General features: G+C 47.1%; 2 protein-coding genes and 1 long non-coding RNA gene across 7 annotated transcripts in view; 2 read left to right on the forward strand and 1 right to left on the reverse strand.

Moving 5' to 3' along the window:
• The window catches only part of LOC129046113 (uncharacterized), a 23,359-nt gene extending 10,199 nt beyond the window's left edge, over positions 1-13,160 (reverse strand). The window contains exons 1-3 of one of the 2 annotated variants that reach the window (XR_008506876.2): positions 12,766-13,160; positions 9,478-11,202; positions 1,293-1,489 (exon numbers count right to left, since the gene is read on the reverse strand). This is a non-coding gene — a long non-coding RNA (uncharacterized LOC129046113). The remainder of the gene's footprint in view (positions 1-1,292; positions 1,490-9,477; positions 11,203-12,765) is intronic. The other variant, XR_010405591.1, reaches the window with a different exon arrangement.
• TPRKB (TP53RK binding protein) lies at positions 898-7,309 on the forward strand. Of its 3 annotated transcripts, none has more exons than XM_045884767.3 (5): positions 898-1,057; positions 3,006-3,165; positions 4,804-4,926; positions 6,268-6,444; positions 7,182-7,309. In XM_045884767.3, the coding sequence occupies exons 2-5, from the start codon at positions 3,025-3,027 to the stop codon at positions 7,266-7,268; spliced, it is 528 nt and encodes a 175-aa protein (XP_045740723.1). In that variant the 5' UTR covers positions 898-1,057; positions 3,006-3,024; the 3' UTR covers positions 7,269-7,309. The 3 variants fall into 3 exon arrangements, with proteins under 3 accessions (XP_045740723.1, XP_054365740.1, XP_064428380.1); XM_054509765.2 differs by having other exon boundaries at positions 917-1,057; positions 3,066-3,165; XM_064572310.1 differs by lacking the exon at positions 898-1,057 and adding an exon at positions 1,647-1,749.
• Positions 13,161-13,336: 176 nt separating the features above from the next.
• Positions 13,337-16,374, forward strand: NAT8 (N-acetyltransferase 8 (putative)). Of its 2 annotated transcripts, none has more exons than XM_064572308.1 (2): positions 13,337-13,935; positions 15,372-16,374. In XM_064572308.1, exon 2 carries the CDS (start codon positions 15,448-15,450, stop codon positions 16,135-16,137), a length of 690 nt encoding a protein of 229 aa, XP_064428378.1. In that variant the 5' UTR covers positions 13,337-13,935; positions 15,372-15,447; the 3' UTR covers positions 16,138-16,374. The 2 variants fall into 2 exon arrangements, with proteins under 2 accessions (XP_064428378.1, XP_045739712.1); XM_045883756.2 differs by having other exon boundaries at positions 13,337-13,491.
• The last annotated feature ends 3,931 nt before the right edge of the window (positions 16,375-20,305 follow it).

The raw sequence follows: 20,305 nt of genomic DNA on the forward strand, positions 1-20,305 counted from the left end.
ATATAGTCTGGATACCAATCTTTGGTCAGAATATCTTTTCCACATATATATTCCCACTGTGTTCAAGCCCACGGTACTCTTTGCTATCCCTTAAATAGGGGAAGGCCTAGGAAAGGCCATATGTGTCTCAGAGCCTTTGAACTCTTTGTTGCCTGGAATGCTCTTCTCCCAGATCACACAGCTTGCTTTCAGACCTCCTCCAGTCACTGTTATAAGGGCCCTCTCTGGTGAGATCTTAACCATCCTATTTGAAATAGTAATACCCACGGCCAGGCATTCCTCCCTTTTCCTTGCTTTTTTTCTCCATAGCACATATCCACCCGACAGCTATATCTGTTATTTAACTGTGTAAATTTACCTGTATAAAGAAAAGTACTGCCCAAGATGAAATCCAACCTCCTCTCTTGGAAGCTGATACACTTAGGGATGAGAAATTTCTGAGCCTGCCAGATGCAGGAAGAGGTTGATTTCATCAGTGTCCTGTCACCTATCTTTAAGTACCGGAGACAAGTCGCGGTCCATTCCAGGAGATCCTCCCTAAATGACCGACCGCACCGAGAGCAAGAAGGGAACGAGTCCCGCCTGGCCCGCAAAGAACTGTAGCGGAAACGAAGGTGGAGCTCATCCTGGCCAACACTGTTCTTTGCTCTGGAAGAAACCGACGTCTCGCCCAACACGCGTCGGAGACAAGGCTGAGACCCGGCACTGAGAACTCGGCGTCCACTCCCCATGTTCTTACCGCCCCGGTAGCCGGAAGTGACGGACGGGGCCCCGGCTCTCCTTCGCGTCCGCTGACGGCTCAGGCTAGGGAAGAAGCGTGTGGGGAGGGGCGGACGCGGCTACGGCCCGGCTTCCGGAAAGTGAGGGCTTTGTTTCCGAGGGGAAGGTCTTCCGGCGGACCGGGAGCGCGCGCGCGTGGGTCCTCCCGGGGCCGGGCGGAGAGGGCTGGGGGCGGGGCCCGAGCTCCGGGCACGCAGCACGGCAGGGCCAGGCGCTGGCTCCCTGGCGTCGTGGAAGGGCCGAGGAGCGCGTCTTAGAGGGACTTGGACCGGCCCTGGTAAATGGACTCTTAACGGCGAGTTGAAGGGAGGGAGGAAGGAGTCGGGGTTCTGCCTGTCGGAGGGCAGAGCGGGGGCGAGAGCCCGGGGACCAGAAACCGGGGAGGCCGCTGCGGCGGTGGCGGAAAGAGCGCGGGCCCGACGCGCCTGCGAGCGGAGGAGGGAGAGACGGCCCCGATTGGAGGGGCTGGGGGCTTTAGCACGCGAGCAGCGGAAGGACCGGCTGTGGCTTACTTTTGAGAGGATCGCTCATCTTGCCGGGTGGAGGTTGGGTGATGGGAGGGCAGGAACTGCGAGGCGACCGTCCCTGGGAGGCCACAGCTGTAGTTGAGCGAGCGAGGTTGCTGGGGGCGGTGGGTATGGGCGAGAAGTGGAAGGGTCAGAGTGATACCTAAGAGGTAGGTGTCCAGCGATGATTCTAAGTTTCTGGCCTAAGTGAGGGAATTACATTTTGACTTTTGCCAGGGGTCCTTTTTCCCCTAGTGTGAAAACATAAACAGCGAAGAGGTTTTTTCCTTGCTGATTATATGTATAAAATTATTTTATACATATTATTATTTTATACATATTATTATATGTATAAAATAGGAATCTTGTGTGCTCACTGTAGAAAATTCAGAACGTACATTTTTTTTAATAGAAGACAATAAAAATTACCAATAATCCTACCACCCGAGATGGCCGTATTTTGGTATGTTTCATGTTTTTGTTTTCTGTGTGTATCTTTTTTGTGTAATTGGGAATATATTCGTTAGGTTTTCCTGTATCTTCCCCCCCCCCCCATTGGACATTACCATGACAATAAAGATTGAACTGCGGTGTGTCAGGACATTATTCACACATACTGTTTTTTCCTAACAAAAAGTCAGATGTAATTCCACCAAGTCAGAGATAACTTTCTGGTGTATTTTCCTTTCAGTATTTTTTATGCACTTTTTTGAGAAGCCCACTGTTTATGCTACGTTTTATGTTTTGTTTTTCAGTCAGATGTTTTTACTCATTGTTATTGCTATTTTCACACATCCTTAACTGCTCTTCAGGACCACAGTTTTTAATGGTTATTTAGTCACAAATCCCGTTCGTTATTAGCTAGATAATTTGTTTTCAACTTTTTGCTATTAGAATGATGAGGACATCTAATGTACATAAATTTATAGGTTTTTAATTTATTCCTTGTAAAGAGTCCTACAAATGGAACCTACCATGTAAAAGGATAAAATGAATTTATCGAATTGCCGCACCCAAATATCTAAGACTTTGATTGAAATTGTTTTAAATATCAAATTTTTGCAATACTTTGTTTTTCAATTCAAGGATATGGTTGTCTTTCTAGTTAGTCAAGTTCTTGTCTTTTATGTTTCTTTTATGTCTTTGTGTTTTCCTTATTAAACTTATGTCTAAGAAAGGGTCAGTATTGATTTTTTAGTAATTGAACCCTTTCTGCTTAAATGTCATGTGTGAAATGAGTATCTTTTATGAGTCAAGTGTCATACTTTCTTCAGTAAAATTATTTTCTTAATATTTGTGTCTAGGATCTGCTAAAATATACATAAAATAGTAAGCCCAGAATGCTAAAAAGGCTAAGTTGGAGTGAGGTTTCACTAATACCATAAGTAACCTCTGGTCTAACAAATTCCTGACATTCTACTCCTACTTGTTGGTTAGAGAAGCTTCCCCTGAGCCATGCATCAGATCCTGGAACCAGGCAGCAACCTTGATCCTTTCTGAGGAATGATAAAGGAAGCTAGAAACAACTCAGCGGGGGTGGGAAGACATCTCATGAGGATGCCAAATGTGCTTTTGGGATGGATTCTTCTAGTTTAACAGTTCTGTCATCTTATTATTAAAATTATTTTAATTTATTTGTTAAGGATATTTTTTAGTGAATTATAATGTTAACTTTTAAATAAATGAAGTCTTTTGGTCTTTCTGGTTTTATGCAAATAGAATCCTGCTTGTCTATGAAATGCAGTTAACACATCAGCTGGACCTATTTCCCGAATGCAGGGTGACCCTTCTGTTATTTAAAGATGTAAAAAATGCTGGAGACTTGAGAAAAAAGGCCATGGAAGGTGCTATTGAGGGTTCATTAATAAACCCTAAGGTGGTAAGTATAAGTGAGAACAGATAAGCTATAACGGGACATTGAAGAGTATATTAATTTTTCATGATGTTATAGGTTAGCCTAAAATTGTCATCTTTGGGTAAAGAGTTCTTGTCCAAGCTGTGGAGTCAGACTGGGCCAACCTTGAATTTTACAGTGAATAGAAGCCGAAGTGCTGGGAACTTCCCCAGGAGATAAGAAAGGTTGTGGTCTGGTTCTGACATAATGGCAAATGCCTGGATCTTCATCTTCTCATCTGAACTAGAAAAATCTCTGCACAGGATTCAAAGAGGCACATGCACCCCAATGTTTATAGCAGCAATGTCCACAATAGCCCAAATATGGAAAGAGCCCATATGTCCATCAACAGATAAAGATGTGTATAGGGTGCCTGGGTAGCTCAGTCGTTAAGCGTCTGCCTTCGGCTCAGGTCATGATCCCAGGGTCCTGGGATCGAGTCCCACATCTGGCTCCCTGCTCGGCGGGAAGCCTGCTTCTCCCTCTCCCACTCCCCCTGCTTGTGTTCCTGCTCTTGCTATCTCTCTCTCTGTCAAATAAATAAATAAATAAAAAGAAGATATGTATATATATACACAATGGAATACTACTCAGCGATCAAAAAAAAAAAGAAATCTTGCCATTTGCAGCGACGTGGGTGGAACCAGAGGGTATTATGCTAAGCGAAAGAATTCTGTCAGAGAAAGACATACCATATGATTTTACTCATGTAGAATTTAAGAAACAAAACATGAATATAGGGGAAGGGAAGGAAAAATAAAAAATGAAAATAGGGAGGCAAACCATAAGAGAGGCTGAACTCTAGGAAACAAACAGGGTTGCAGGAGGGGAGGTGGGTGGGAGAAATGGGGTAACTGGGTAATGGGCATTGAGGGCATTTGATGAAATGAGCACTGGGTGTTATATGCAAGTGATGAATCACTAAAGTCTACCCCTGAAACTAATAATACACTATATGTAAACTGAATTTAAAGAAAGAATTTTAAAAATAAGTAAAAAATTTTAAAAAGCTGTTAGTTGGGGAAAAAAAATCTCTGCACAGGAGGTGTGCATAGTGGTTAAGAGCACACACCATGGAACCATGGCCGTAGGATTTAATCCCAGCTCTGCCATTAGGACTTCGAGCAAGTGGTGGACAACCTTTAGAGAGTGCTTACTCTGTTCCTTTCCATATACCAACTCAATCTTCACAACAACCCTATGAAGTAACTACTATGATTATCTGCATCTAACAGATAAACCTAAGGAATTTGCCCAAATCCCCTCAGTGGTAAGTGACAGAGCTGGGATTCAAATCCAGACATTCTTTGCTTTGGTTTCCTCATCCACTGCATATGAACAAAACTGATTTCATAGGGTAGTTTTAAGGATTAAAATAATACACGTAAAATGTTTAGAATATAGCTTTTCCTGTGATATTCTCAAATGTTACTTTAAAAATGTTTACTATTTAAGTTTCTTGCAGCTTTAAAATTCTATGATTTTCTGAGCACCCAGCAATTTTGAAAACATAGTCCATAGAAGTTGTGATGAAGTAAAACAGCCTGACATTGGAGTTCCCAAGAGAAAAGGCATGCATCTCTAGATGCTCCGCGTGTTAATTCTTTCTGTTCTTTTTGGTAGATTGTCGATCCATTTCAGATACTTGTGGCAGCAAACAAAGCAGTTCATCTCTACAAACTGGGAAAAATGAAGACAAGAACTCTATCAACTGAAATTATTTTCAACCTTTCCCCAAATAACAGTGTAATTAATAGGGATTTCACTTAACTTTATTTCTGTTGACCTTGTCATGATACACCTTGTGTTCCCTAGTGTTGGATTGGAGGCTAAATTCCTGTATGCCTGTTGTATTTAACAAAGCAAAATAATAAGAGAGTTGTGGACAGAGTTGAGGTTTAGCACTGCCTCTTACTAGACAAATAAGCTTAGCAGTCATTTCACATATGAGTAAACAAAAGTTTAGCTACATGAAATGAGGATAGTTTTATCTGTCCTTACCATATAATAGCAGGAAGATCCCTCTACATGATATATACATTTAAATGGTAAAACACTAAGCATGGATATTTGTGTGTTACCATGCATATCTACTCTCCCGATCTCCTTGAGGATAGAATCCATGTCTTTTCCATATCTAGAAGCCTGCCGGTTACCTGGAACAGCCCTTAACACTGACTCACTCACACCCCCGGGTGTGAGGAAGTTTGGGTTTGAGATACTGGTAGTAATCAAAGTTACTGAGCTAAAGACATTCCATCTGTGGCACATAAAAAAAAAACAACTGAAATTTTGCCGATGAAGTTTGAGTATCACCACTACTGTTAATAACACAACCAGGTACTAGTATCATCTAGAGGATAATTGGGAAATTGTAGCATGATTTACAATAACGTTTGAAATTTTATAAAGTTTATAAAATGCAGGATAATAGAATTCCTTGGTACCTAGAGAAAAAGTTACCAGATAATTATTTCTTTGAGATCATTTGAAATAACTTGAGAAACTATTCAACTCAGTAAGCATCTGTTGGGCTGGTTCCTCTTTTGGCTACAGTTCCAGGGCAGGAGAAACAAATACACTCCTGAGGAAGGCAGGGAAATGACAGAAATCCAACTGCTCTAAGATAAATGATATAGTGGGAATAATCATTCAAACCTACGGGAACAGCAAGGAAGCAACTCCTGTAAGGAGGAGGGTGCAGCGGGGAATGCCATGTGTAGGGCAGTGACAGATGAGGGCACTCCAGGCAGAGGATGAGGGGACAAACTGTGAAATGATGGGACCCCCCACACAGTCCAGGCTGGCTAGAAGGTAGGCGTGCATGGCTGGAGGGCCCGTGGGGATCAGAAGGAGGGGGTGTTTGTGTGCCACGCCAAGAATGGGCTTGACTGTGCAGTAAGGAGGTGCAGCTGTGAGCAGAGTGCTCCAGAGGCAGAGCTGGAGGGTGTTAGGAAGGGCTGTTGAAGAGAAACACTAGGTGGAGAGAACCATTAGGAAATGTAAAATAACCCAGCCAGAGAAGGAGGCTGATGGGGATAGACATAGAAACTACTGGTTTATTGTCTTTACTTTTTTTTCCCTTAGATTTCAGAAACTTTGAAAAAATTTGGTACCTCGGCAAATGACACTTCAGTTCTTATTGTTTACATTGAAGAGGGAGAAAAACAAATAAATAAAGAAGACCTAATATCTCAGGTTGAAGGTCAGCAAGTTTCTCTACAAAACCTTCCTGACATAACAAATATTACAGAAGTCAAAAAGGTTTGTAAGTCTGTATTTTTAGAAAGAGTGTGATGAAGAATAATACTGATGCTGTTTGTTTATTGATCACCAATGCTTCTGGTTTTGTTTTTTTTTTGAACTTTTAAGAACGTTTAATGTAATTAAAATTACTTGAAAGTAATTATAGAAGCTAAGAATTAGAAGGTGCAGGTTTATATAAAATAGTTAGAAATTTGGTGGTAAAAGCATTCTCTAAATACATTCTATATTTTACATTTCAAATGCAGTGTAAGCTTGATTTTTTTTTTTTTTTGAAGATTTTACTTATTTGAGAGCACGCAGAGCAAGAGAGCGAGCATGGCGGGGCGGGGGGGGGCGGTGCGCAGAGGGAGAAGCAGACTCCCCGCTGAGCAGGGAGCCTGATGCCAGGAGCCTGGGATCATGACCTGAGCTGAAGGCAGATGCTTAACTGACTGAGCCACACAGGTGCCCCTGTGTAAGCTTGATCTTTAATGTCTAGATGTATGCTTTTAAAATTGGTACAGATTTGGTTTCTGTGTTTAGAGGGTTATCACCATAACTGCAATTTAAAGGGAACTTTTTTTTTTACGTAAGCAATGAGTTGCCATCTACTTTGCATATTTTAATCACATTTGTAATTTCATACCATTATCCCAGTAGTTGAATGATAATTTCACTTAATACATGTTTGTATGATTAAAATGAGTAGTGCATGAATATATCAGCATGCCATAATTTGTCTTCTATGTTTACAGATATATAAACTGTCTTCACAAGAAGAAAGTATTGGAACATTATTGGATGGTATCATTTGTAGAATGTCAACAAAAGATGTTTTGTGAAATGACAGAAGTATTAAAAATTTTCAGCATTTATAAAAAAACATGGATTTTTCTTCCTTGATTATAATATGTTCAATCGTAGAAAACACAGAATGGTACAACAAAGAAAAAAAAGCCACTACTAGTCTCTCTTAATATTTTAAAAGATAGCCACTGTTGCTATTATGTGTTCTTGTCTTCTAGTCTTCTGTTTCTCTTCAAATATATTTCATCTTTATGTAATTGGAATAATTGGGTGTTTACTAGGTTCTTGCCTTAGTGATTTTATATTCATCAGCTCATATCCCTGCCCTTACTTCTGGCTACTCTGGCATTTCTCTTCCAAGCCTCCTGGTTCCAAGGGTTTTACATACAGGAATTCATTCATGAGGAGGTAAATTCTAGTATGACCACCATTTTACACACAAGGCAACTAAAAGATTATACAAATAATAAGTAACTTGCTCAAGGTCATACAGCTAGTATAAAGTCATGTTTTATAAATGGTTTGGGTTTTCTTTTTCACTTATCTTCTGTTTTGATTGGTCAAGGGTTGCAAACTTCTGTGAAGGGCCAGATAGTAAATATTTTCAGCTTTGCAGGCCATAAGGTCTCTGTTGCACCTACTCAACTCTTGCTATCATAGTACCCACAGGCCATAATGATGAGTATGGCCGTGTTTCAGTGAAACTCAATTGACAAAAATGGTGGGCAGGATTCGACCTGAGGTCCATTCTTTGTGGACTTCTGGTTTAGGTTAGGCTTCAATTACAGTCCCTAAAGCTCACTGGCTTCACACGACAAAAGTCTGTGTCGTGCTGGTCTGCGCAGCTGGTGTGAAGCAGTAAACACACAAGACAGTGACTCAAACCTGGTCTACTTATCTCATGTTTCACTGTCCAAAGCCAGTCACGTGGCCTTGCCAACCTCACAAGGGACAGAGAAATGTGATCCTGCCACATGGTGGAAAGCAGGGAGGTGGAAATACTTAGTGATTTCTATCATGATCATAAATAACAAAGCACATACAGACATCGCTAACGTTTCTTGTGTGCAGTGTGCTTAGCATTTTATATGCACTAATTCATTTAGTGCTTACTACAATCCCAAGAGATTTTTACCAGCAAGGAAACAGATCTGGTCTCTGAAGTCTATTTCAGAGAGTTTCAAACCTACAGAACAATTAACAATAATACAATAAAAGTCCATGTACCTTTCATGGGAATTCACTATTCTTAACATTTTGCTACATTTGTTTGCTCTTGCCTCCTGCTCTCCTATCTGCGCTCAGGTGTGTACATACACACATGCAAACATACACTTGCTGAATGATTCGAAAGTAAGTTGTAGACCTGGCACTTCAGCCTACAGTGTTTAGTTGTCATATCTCATCTCCTTTCATCTAAAGCAAACCTCTTAAGAATGATGTTAACATTTTTTGAAGAGCACCCTAGGTATCTTTCAGAATTCCACACTGTCTGGATTTGTTCATGATTTAAGTCAGCTTAAATATTTTTGGGAGTAACAGTAGGTAAATGTGTCCTTGCCATTGCATGTCATAAGGAGGCATGTGTCCGTTGACCCCATCATTGGTGATACAAAGTTTGATCCCTTGGTTAAGGTGGTGCCTCCCCCAGACGTCTCCATTACAAAGGCATCTCTTCCCCTGACAGAGTGTTTCAGCTGCCCCGGACTAACAGTCTGAGCTGAGTAACCCCAGGCTCCGTGCTCTGAACACCTCCATTGCTCTGCCCCTCCCATGCCGTCACTCACATTCTTTGTATTGACGCTGACTTGTCACATACCTACTTAGTCTCCTATTTTTACACACTTATACTGCTTTCAATGTTTCACTTCTGCAAATAAATCTTTGTACATGTTTCTCCTTCTTTGGGATAGATTCTCTGAAGTACAATTCTTGGGGATGAGAAGTTGAACTCATTAGAGCCTTTTCAGAGCAGAAAGGTGCCATTCTGCTCTCCCCACTGCAGCCGCTTCCCTGCTCCTGGTTTGCTGACAGCAGCCACCCTGCGCTCACATCACAGTATCGAGGAAAGCATAACCTAGTTTGCTTGGTCTCAGAATGAGCAGTCTGTATTCATCAAATTTGCCTGTTATTGATGTTTTCATAGTCCTTTGTGCCACTGACCTCCCGTGTTCACCTCCAGATCGCTCTTTACCACCTCCCCATCCCCACACCCTCCCCCTGACCCCGTTCCGGGAGACTGACCTGTATGGCAGCAAGAGGACTCCTCCTTGGCTTCTGCTTGGGTTTGGCCAGTGGGAGGCCCACAGTAGACTGGAGAGGGGAAAAGAGTGTGAGGCCAGCATATTTATTCTCCTGACCCCTCCCTGCAAGGTCATGTGGTCTGGCTTTGTCCCTGAACCTTTCAACTCCTGGGTCAGGTTCCTGTCACCTCTCCCTCCCACCTTGCTTCAGGCCTCCGGGCAATAACACACCCGGTTCTTGGTCCCCCTCTACCCACCCACACCTTCAGAATTAGCCCCTTGGATCATCTGCATAAAATCTGCAGGAGTTACCCTCATTTGAGTGTCAAGGCCTGATACTGGCTCACTTTCTCAGACAATTAGTTGTAAGGTTACTGAACATTTCTGCAGAGCTGAAATCATGGTCCTAGGATTCCTGAACACCTTACTAAGGATGACCCATCCACCTACTTCTTTCCCCTTGAAAGGATTTACCATGATTTTCGTCCACTCATCTCCTTTAAATGATGAGTTCTCAGTAGAAGTTCAGGGAATTGGCCTGACATTGGGTTACCGGGAGCCCCGAGGAGAGGTTAGGGGAGATTTTTTCTGGGAACTTAAGTTAAATGAAGCCGAATTGATGTTCTCTTCTCCCTGAGACTTCCCAAATGTAATGCCATTTATGAACCGTCCATCTCGTTGGCCCATTTCTGGGCTGCGCTGGTGTAGTAGGGAATATTTTTCATAAATGTAAGTGTGGGGTTTTAGTGACACGTTCCTCTCAAATCCACAACCTTTGGAATAATGGTGATTCTATGAGGCCTTGGGTAGGAGAGCTCAGCTTTTCTGGCCTTGGTTTCTCTTTTGTAAAATGGGCACATTAATATCAACCTTAGTACTTAGGTTGGCATGAATATCAAGCAGAGCCTAGGAAAAGAGATTCCTCACAGTGCCAGGCATCCAACTTCTCTTTATGTACCAGGCAGTAGTGCTGAGGCAGATAGGAAAAGAAAATACGACTCGTTGCTGGTGGGAAAGTAGAACAGCTCAGCCCCTTTGGACAACAGTATGGCAGTTCCTCAAAATCACCATACGACCCAGAAATTCTACTCCTAGGTCTATACCCAATAGAACTGAAAACAGGTGCTCAACCCAAAACGTGTACACCAATGTTCATAACAGCACAATTCACAACAGCCAAAATGTGGAAACAACCCAAGTGTCCCTCAATGGGTGAATGGATAAACAAAAGTGGGATCTCCCTACCATGGACTATTATGCAGCCATAAAAAGCCACGACCTACTGATACATGCTACAACATGGGTGAGCCTTAAAAATAAAGTGAAAGAAGCTGAACATAGAAGTTCGCCTATCACATGATTCCATTTAAATGAAACATCCAGAAAGCAGGTTAGTTGTTGCCAGGGTCTGGTGAGAGGAGGAAGAGAGAGTGACTGCGTAGGGGCCAGGGAATTCCTTTTGGAGTGTGAACACGCTTTGGAACCAGGCAGAGGTGGTGGTTGCACAACATAGTGAGTGTGCTGAATGCCAGTGAACTGTACACACTATAGTAGCTAATTAAAACATGAAATAACAGAATAAACACATCTGCCTTACCTTTAGGAGTTCGTGATAGGTACCTTTAGACTCTTAGATCCGGCTGAGGCAGAGCCAGGTAGATTCCCAAGCCTCTTTTTCACCATCTGAAGGTAAGAGCCTGAAACCTCAGCACACTCCAAGCTCCATCTTTTGCACAGAGAATGACCCATTAAGTCCTCCATCCAGAGACAGCTGCTGCCAGCATTTGGTATGGTTGCTGACTTTTCTCTGTGCATGCTTGTGTCTGTACATTAGTTTCAGGTTATATTTTTCCAAAAATGAGTTAAAACCTACTGTTTTATAGTTTTTTATTTCTTGGAGCAGTATTTTGACTTTTTTTTTTCATGTCAATAAATTCTCATTATCATTGTTTATGGCTCTGGGGAAGGATGAAAAGCCTGAATGGAAACCAAAACCACTGAGTTTTGAGGAGACCACAGAAGCCAGTGAGAATACAGGGAAGGAGAGCATGGGGACAGATCACAGACCTCTGGCCCTTCAGCTTGACTATTAGGTTTTTGACTGGTTAATAATAGACTCGCTAGGAAAACTCAATTGTACTTTGGATTTTATGAGGCCTTGGGTAGGAGAGCTCTTAGCTCTTTTGATTCTTAGTTCATTTTTTTTTTTTTGGTTAACACTGAAATGTTTAAATATTAAAATGTATGAGACCAATGGAGCAAATACCCATGGCTCACCCCTCAGATTTCATGTTAAACTCTCCCCTTGTGTCCTTGTTGGGTGCCAAAGACCTGGAATGTCATCAGTCTCCATCCACTGGGCCCGGGCCCTAGCTGCCAGCCTATGGTTTCTAACCAGAAGGCCACAAGATGGTACCACTAGGGGCAGTCATGATCTTTCTCTCCAAGTCTGTCGCTCCTGCATCCTCCAGAGGTTCTTGCCAGAAATGTGGCTTTCATCTCTGACCCCTTCCTCGTCCTCATTCCCATTTGGGTCATTACAAACTCCTGCCATTTCTGCCCCCAAAACGCACCTACAGGTGGGCTGGTTCTCACCATCTGGATCGCCTCACTCTGGTCCAAGCCACCACTTACTCTTGTAGGGCCTCTGCTAGCCCACGTGGCTCCTTAGTGAACACAGAACAAGGTACCCCTTTCACACAGATGCAGCCCACTGGATGCACAGCCCAGTGGGCAGTGATGCCCTTTGAGCAAATAAGAAAAAGGTGACCTTTTCCTTTGGCCAGACTCAGCTCTGTGCCAGGGCTCTTGGCTTGGTGAGTGGAGTGGGGCTCTATTTTTGTTCCGACTAGCCCTCCTCGGCCAGATGCTCTTGAACAGTGAGCAACCTGCGTATCGGTCCCTGGGGGCTCTTTTTTCACCTGGACTGCTACACTAGCCTGCGGGGTGGGAAATATGTGCTTCCACTACTGTCTCCCGCCATTCACTCTCCAGATGTAGCCAGAGCAACGCACATGCGCGCAGGCACGCCCACACATGCACGCACCCCTGCCTGTGTTACTGCCCACGTGAAAGCCTGTCGACGGCCTCCCGTCACTCCAAACCCCACCACTGGGACGACAGGCCCTACAAGCCCAGGCCCCAGCCGCCCTCACCACTCCCTCCCTCCCTCCGTGGCCACGGCGGCCCCCTTTCCCGGAAAACCTTGCCTTTGTCCTGCCTCGGGGTCTTCACGCCTCTGTTCCCTCAGCCCCGACGCTCTCCTTCCCTCAGCCTTGCGCACACCCACCTCTCCTCCGGCTCTCTCCCCGAGGGTCCTCTCCGGAAGGCCCTGTCACCCTCTAGGGCAGCCGGCCCCTCTCCGCGCCGCGCGCCTCGCCGGTCTGCGCACGGGCCGCAACTCCCGACGAGCTCCTGGCGCTGAAAACCTGGGCCGCCGGGCCCTCTGCTCGGCCCGTCTCCCCCACGGCGCCTCGCCCGGCCCGGCGGTTGAGAACACCTGACACACACCTTGCGGACGAGGGGAGCCTGGCTTCAGGAGCCGTGAGACCGGGGAGCCGGGCCTTGACCGCGCCGCGAGGGGAGAGGCGCGCGCGACGTCCTGGGACGGAAGCAGCCCCTCGACGGCATCTCCGTGGCACGGCGAGGGGACTTCCGGCTTTGCTTTTCCCTGCTGTGGTGGATCTCAGCGCAAAGTGTGTAACAGCTGCGACGGCACAGGCCCTGACCCACGACCCGAACCCACACCAGCTGCGCGCCGCGCTGGTGCCCGTGCGCCGCAGGTCGCTGCTGCTCCTAGCGGAGGCCGCCGGGCGCGCAGTCGCTGCGACACGCCACACACGACAGAGCCTGGAACGAACGAACCAACGAACGAATGAAGATGGAGCCTAGTGAGATGAGGGCGGCGAACTGCAAACGATCAGTTTGCCTCAGGCCGGGTAGAGCCTAGGCAGGGAGAGAGCCCCTTGCGTGCTGAGCGGCGGGTCTGGACTCTAGCCTGCGATGCCAGCGCAAGGTGAGGCGTGCACTCCCCGGGCTCCTAGAAGCTGTGTGAAGGGGCCGAGGGTGGACACCAGAGCACATCAAGGTGCCGGCTGGGAGATGCTCCAGGCCCGAGCCACCGTGGGAGGAAGAGTGCAGGCCATCTGCGAGGGCAAGGATCCCCTGAGATGTTCCAGACCTGCTAACCGCCCCCCCCCCCCCCGCCCCCGGCAATTCCCTGGCGATCACAGAGCTCAGTGGAGAATGGGCTTCCTGCTCCGTTATAGACCAGCCTTTGATCCTGGGGTTTAGGATTATTCAGTGTGCAGAAGCCAGCCAATGAGGTGGCCATCCAGGGAGGGCCTGCTTCCTGTTGGTAGACTGAGCCCTGGGCAGTCTCTCCTGGATGTCAGTCAGAGGCTGAGAGCAGAGGCCATCCTGTCACCGCCCTGGACATTCAAGTCTGTTGTGATAGCAGGTGAGAGGACTCAGGTTGAAGGACAGGGTCTTGAGAGAGGCCTGGAGCCTCGGACACTCCTCTGGGTATCAAGTCTGGGACTTTTTTGATGTTTGACTCTTTTTTTCTTTAAGATTTTATTTATTTATTTATTTACTTACTTACTTACTTATTTATTTGACAGCACAAGCAGGGGAGAGGCAGAGGGAGAGGGAGAAGCAGACTCCCCGCTGAGTGGGGAGCCTGACATGAGACTCGATCCCAGGACCCTGGGATCATGACCTGAGCCGAAGGCAGACACTTAACGACTGAGCCACCCAGGCGCCCTGATGTTTGACTCTTATGCCACCTCAGCAGCCTAAAAATTTGCAATCAAGGGGGAAGAAGCGTTTGTTGAAACTTTTACTTGGGGGCGCCTGGGTGGCTCAGTCGTTGGGCGTCTGCCTTCGGCTCAGGTCATGATCTTGGGTCCTGGGATCGAGCCCTGCATCAGGCTCTCTGTTCAGTGGAGAGCCTGCTTCTCCCTCTCCCTCTGCCTGCCGCTCCCTCTGCTTGTGCTCTCTGTCAAAAAAAAATCTTTAAAAAATATATTAAAAAACAAAAAAGAACTTGGGAGCACAGGATTCCTGCCATGGATGGTCCCTCTCTAGGGACCAAAAGGCAGGGGGACACATGGTCTGGCTGTTGTGGGTGCTGCTCCAACGTACCAAGAAGATAAGTGAGCCAGAAAAGGGAAAGAGGGTGGAGAAAAGCGTATTTTATATACCAGAGCTTTGTGTGTGTTTTTATTTTTTTAAAGATATTTATTTATTTGAGAGAGAGCACGAACAGGGGGAGCGGCAGTGGGAGAAGCAGGCTTCCCGCCGAGCAGGGAGCCCGATGTGGGACTCGATCCCAGGACCCTGGGATCATGACCTGAGCCGAAGGCAGACCCTTAACCGACCGAGCCACCCAGGCGCCCCTTTATTTTTTAAAAGGTTATTTATTTATTTATTTATTTATTTGAGAGCATGAACATGAGCAGGGGGAGGGGCAGAGAGAGAGAGAGAGAAGCAGACTCCCCGCTGAGCAGGGAGACCGACCCAGGGCTCGATCCCAGGACCCTGAGATCATGACTGGGGTCGAAGGCAGATGCTTAACCAACTGAGCCACCCAGGTGCTCCTGTATGTGTTATTTTATTAAATCCTCAAAACAATCTCAGAAGGCAGGTTTTTATTTTACTCTGTTCTACAGATGAAGAAACAGGTTCAGAGAAGTTAGGTGGACATACCAAGGTTACACAACTAGAAAGGGATGGAGCCAAGATCATACGCAAATCATTCTGACCCTACACCTCCCCGTGGCTGTTGCCTACATCCTCTAGGGCAAAAGCAGAAATGCCCTTGAGCAGGGTCTCCCCCACTCCTGGGAGGTGGCAGAGATGGGGCACTTACCTGGCTTCCTTTGTCTTCCCCAGGGCTGCCAGGAAGGGTGTGCAGGGACACCTGGCTCACTCCCTCGCGGCATTTGAGGTTCAGGCACAGCAGACCTCCATGGCTCCTTACCACATCCGCAAATACCGGGAGAGCCACTGCACACAGGTCCTGGACTTGTTCTCCCGGGCAATGGATGAGTACGTCCCCACCACCTTCCGCCACGTCCTGAAGCTGCCCCAAACCCTGGTGCTCTTGCTTGGGGTGCCCCTCGCCCTTTTCCTGGTCTCTGGCTCCTGGCTCCTGGCCCTCCTAGCCAGCTTCACCCTCCTCACTGCTCTGAGATTCCTCTCCAAATACCCCTGGAGCAAGTTTAAAGTCATGTGCTTGCGCACAGACCTGTCCGACATCAGCAAGTCCTACTTGAGTGAGCCTGGCTCCTGCTTCTGGGTGGCCGAGGCTGAGGGGCAGGTGGTGGGCATCGTGGGCGTGCTGCCCGTCAAGGAGCGCCCCCTGCCCAAGGAGCAATTGCAGCTGTTTCACCTGTGCGTGGCCTCGGGGTGGCGGCATCAGGGGATAGCGAAAGCCCTGGTCAGGACCGTCCTGCAGTTCGCGCGCGACCAGGGCTACCGCCAAGTCGTCCTCATCACCAGCGTGCTGCAGCATTCGGCCTTGGCCCTCTACCAGCGCATGGGCTTCCAGAAGACGCACCAGTTCTTCTTCTCCCTGAGCTGGAGGCTAATTGCTATTCCTTCCGTTATGTTTGTCTACCACCTGCCCTCTGCTCAGGCCTCTCAGGCACAGGAGTAGAAGGGGGGCTGGTGATCCAGTTCCTGGTGGCTTAGTCAGGAGAGGGCTGGCTCTGCTGAGGTAGCAAGCAAACCCCGAAGTCTCAGTGTGACAGCACAGTGAGAGCTCACTGTTCCTTCTGTGGGAAGCCCGGGGGTGGGGGCGGGGAGGGTTCTGCTCCTTTCTGTCTTTTGGGGTGGCCACTGTTTCATTTATCCAGTGCCACGAGAAGGCTGAGTTAAAACAAACCAATAAACACACACAAATAAACATTTCTTTATTTTATTTTTTATTTTTATTTTTATTTTTATTTTATTTATTTATTTTTTTAAAGATTTATTTATTTGACAGAGAGAGACACAGCGAGAGAGGGAACACAAGCAGGGGGAGTGGCAGAGGGAGAAGCAGGCTTCCCGCGGAGCAGGGAGCCCGATGCGGGGCTCGATCCCAGGACCCTGGGATCATGACCTGAGCCGAAGGCAGACACTTAACGACTGAGCCACCCAGGCGCCCCTATTTTTATTTTTTTAAAGATTTTATTTATTAGAGAGAGAGTGTCGAGAGCAGGAATACAAGCAGGGGGAGTGGGAGAGGGAGAAGCAGGCTTCCCACCGAGCAGGGAGCCCAATGCGGGGCTCGATCCCAGGACCCTGGGATCATGACCTGAGCCGAAGGCAGACACTTAACAACCGAGCCACCCAGGTGTCCCCAAATAAACATTTCTTTAGTTCACGTGTCCACCATCCACAATTTAGCCTGGACTTGGCTGGCAGCCCTTTTGGTCTCAAACAGCCCACTTCACATATCATTGTGGGATTGGCTGGAGTGACAGGGCTACTGGGCCAGCTCATTTTCCAGCACGCAACTCAGCGATGGTTTTAAGATAATTGCAGGGGACCAGAAAGTGAAGCAGAAACAAGCAAATGCTTTTTCAAGCTTCTCAGGTGTCACATCTGCTGACATTCCGGACTCGGGAAGAGAAATGGGCCCTGCCTCTTTAGTGAGAGGAGCTGAAGTCACACAGCAAGGGGTGCTGAGACAGAGATGGAGAAGAATCCTGGGAGAAGGACTGGGGCCCACAATGCCATCAGCCTGCTTTGGCCCCCAACGCACCATCTCCACTGAAAGGGAAGGAGGCAGCCCGGGACGGAGTGGGATTTTAACACGGGCTAGACTGAGAAGTGATGCAGCCCCCACCCCACTGGCCAGGCCCCAGTCACATCGCCCTAATATGCCTGAAGGGAGGCTGAGAATGTGTGTGTTCGGGAAGAGGAAATGGGATTGGTGAATTTCCCAGACCTGCCACACCTGGGACCCTGCCTCTTGTCCCCAAGTGCTCAGAGATTCCAGATTTTTACAGAAGCCTCAGGCCTGACCCTCTGATACAGAGGCAAAGTGGTGTGTGCCCCACTGTCCACCTTGTCCAGCTAGGTCATCACTGGCACCGGGTCTCCTGACCCAGAGGCTGAGTCCCAGGATCCAGTGAGTCCCCTGGACCCGGGAAGTCCAGGCACCCTTTCAGTCTGGGTCTTGTGACATACTCCCATGCTTGCTCATGGCTTATCTCTCGTGAAGGGTCAATCAGGCCACAAACAGGCCCGAATCCGCCAACTGGCATTGCTACAGGTACTTTTCCCCTAAATGGGGACTTTCATCAAATGAAACGTTTAACAAAACATTCATGTTTTGTTACCCAAGACCATGGGCCTCAACTATGCCACACTCCATTGGGTCTCTTTTCTCCCTAGCCTCGGATGACCCATGGTCCCTTCTGCCAGGCATTCTACCTCTTCCACGCCTGCAGCCTTTGCACCTTCCCTGTGTGCTCCTCAGAAGACTGGACCATGTAAATCTCCTGTTACACTGTGCCCCCAACTTCCACCCCTCGTTTTAAATCAAGCTCCTGTTACCTCCCAGCTCCAGCTTCTAGTTAATGGCAGGGGCCCAGCCTCTCTGAGCAGTAGAGGAAGAGGAGGTGCCCACCAGCTGTCCTCGGCCCACCAGGCCGCCCCTCAGGAGGAATTCCCAAGTGGGCACCAGCTGGTGCTAGAGATGGGGGAGGCCCACAGTGGTCCCGATGCTTTGAAAGTTTTCTTAAGTGACAATTAATTGGTACTGCTAATCCCACGTAGACGTGGTCCATGCCCTCCAGGGGCTTACAGGCCATAGGGGCTGAGAAATCAGGAGGCAGCAAGGGGTGATATATTGTCATAAGAGTGGAGATGGTGGGGGTACTGGACAAAGAACATCAAAAGGGCACCCCCCCCACTGACTGGTGGATGGCTTCCCATGAGCCTCTGGCCCCACCTCAGGCAGAGGAAGTCAGTGAACCCCGCTGCTCCCTATTGCCTGATCCACAGAGGGTGCTCTAACAGCCAGGGACAGAGGCCAGGCCTGTCCTGGATGCTACTCCTTTGCTCATATTCTCCAGACCATAATCCACACTCTTGATCAGTGGAGTTTGAAGCAGTGCTTCCCTGCAGAGTTCAGGAAAGGGGCCCAAGGCCGGACGAGTGAACGTGTTTGTGTTGGTGAATTGGAGGGAGGGTATTTAGGTCAAGATAGTGGGCTAAGGATAATGGGAAGTTAAACCGGAGCTTCAGGCCAGGCACCAGGTATGAGAGATAAGAAATAAGATCTGAGACCGAAATGTGGAAATTCCAAAGGAGGTGACCAAGACAATTTAGGGGGTTTCCAGGGGTGTTGCGGGGGAGGGGAAATGGAGAGTGATGGCTGCAGGTTTTCTTTTGGGGCAATGGAAATGTTTCAAGTCTCGATATAGGTGGTGGTTTCACAACATTGTGAATGTACTAAATGCCACCGAAGGGTACACTTTAAAACTGTTAACTTTATGTTATATGACATTCACCTGTAAAAAGTTTTTAGAGATTAAAAAAGGAAGAGCTCAGATGGCTCTAAAACCCAAAGGGAGGATACAAAAGGTTGGAGACAGCAGAGATGTTGAGAAATTGTTATGGGAATTACAGCTGGCCATGAGTCTGCCCCAGCCAAGCAAAGGATGGGCAAGGTGCCACCTGCAACCCCAAGGCCACTGATAGAGAAGTCTTGAGGACACCTACGTACACTTCTGTGGAGCAAGAGCTGATGGCTGACGCTTTCCTGGGAATCTGAGTCATAGTCAGTGCCCGTGGGCCCGGAACTCTGGCAGAGGTAGGATGTTGTTGGCTTTGTGTGTGTGTGTGTGTGAGAGAAGGGGGTGGAATTGGAGGAGAAAGTGCTTTTCCTGACCTGGGCTTAGGGGAATGCAGACAGAGGCAAGGCAGGGGGTACTGGACAAAGAACATCAAAAGGGCACCCACCCCACTGACTGGTGGATGGCTTCCCATGAGCCTCTGGGAATGGCTTGCAGGGAATGGCAAAGTGCAGCTCTGTGACTTGTGCAAGGACCCCTTTGGGCAAGTGTAGGGGACTGATAGTTTTCCAGCAAGTAGGAAGGAGGGAGGGTGTGGTCCAAGATGATTTTAGAGGTCAGTGACTTGGGCCCAGCTGTAAAAAACCATAGAATGCTGACTCCAAACTTCCTTTTACCTTTCTTCAGCTAATAAGTAATTTGTTCAATTTCAAAGATGAGGTTTTATTCTGAACTTGGTAAAACTTTAAGAACATCCAGTTTCCTTTTATGTAACAGTGTACTGGTTAAACTAGGGTAAGTTTGTTTTTGGTTTTGCCCGCCGGGCATATGCCTCTTCTGTCTGGCACACGTGTGTGCCCGTGTGAGTACCTGCAGGAAGGTCTGTGCTCCCTCGCTCTGCCGTGCCTCTTCTTCCTCCTCCTCACATTTGTAATATTGTGACAACATATACATCACATAAAATTGACCATTTTAACAAATTTTAAATGTGTAGTTCAGTAGCATTAACTACATTCAAAATGTTGTGCAACTATCATCACTATTTCCTGAATTTTTTCAATACCCCAAAGAGAAACTCTGTACCCGCGAAGCAATAATCCCTCTTCACCCCCTCCTCCCAGCCCCCGGCAGCCACTATTCCACCTTTTTAGGAATTTGCCTACTCTAGGTACCTCGTTTAAGTGGAGTCATACAGTATTTGTCCTCTGTGTGTGGCTTTATTTCACTTAACAATGTTTTTTTAAGGTTTATCCATATCGTAGAATATATCAGAATTTCATTACCTTTTGAAGGCTGAGTAATATGGTATATTACACG

Source organism: Mirounga angustirostris, unplaced genomic scaffold, assembly GCF_029215605.1.
Source record: "Mirounga angustirostris isolate CCGP_5_RB_7025 unplaced genomic scaffold, mMirAng1.0.hap1 SCAF_10, whole genome shotgun sequence".
Lineage (NCBI taxonomy): Eukaryota > Metazoa > Chordata > Mammalia > Carnivora > Phocidae > Mirounga > Mirounga angustirostris.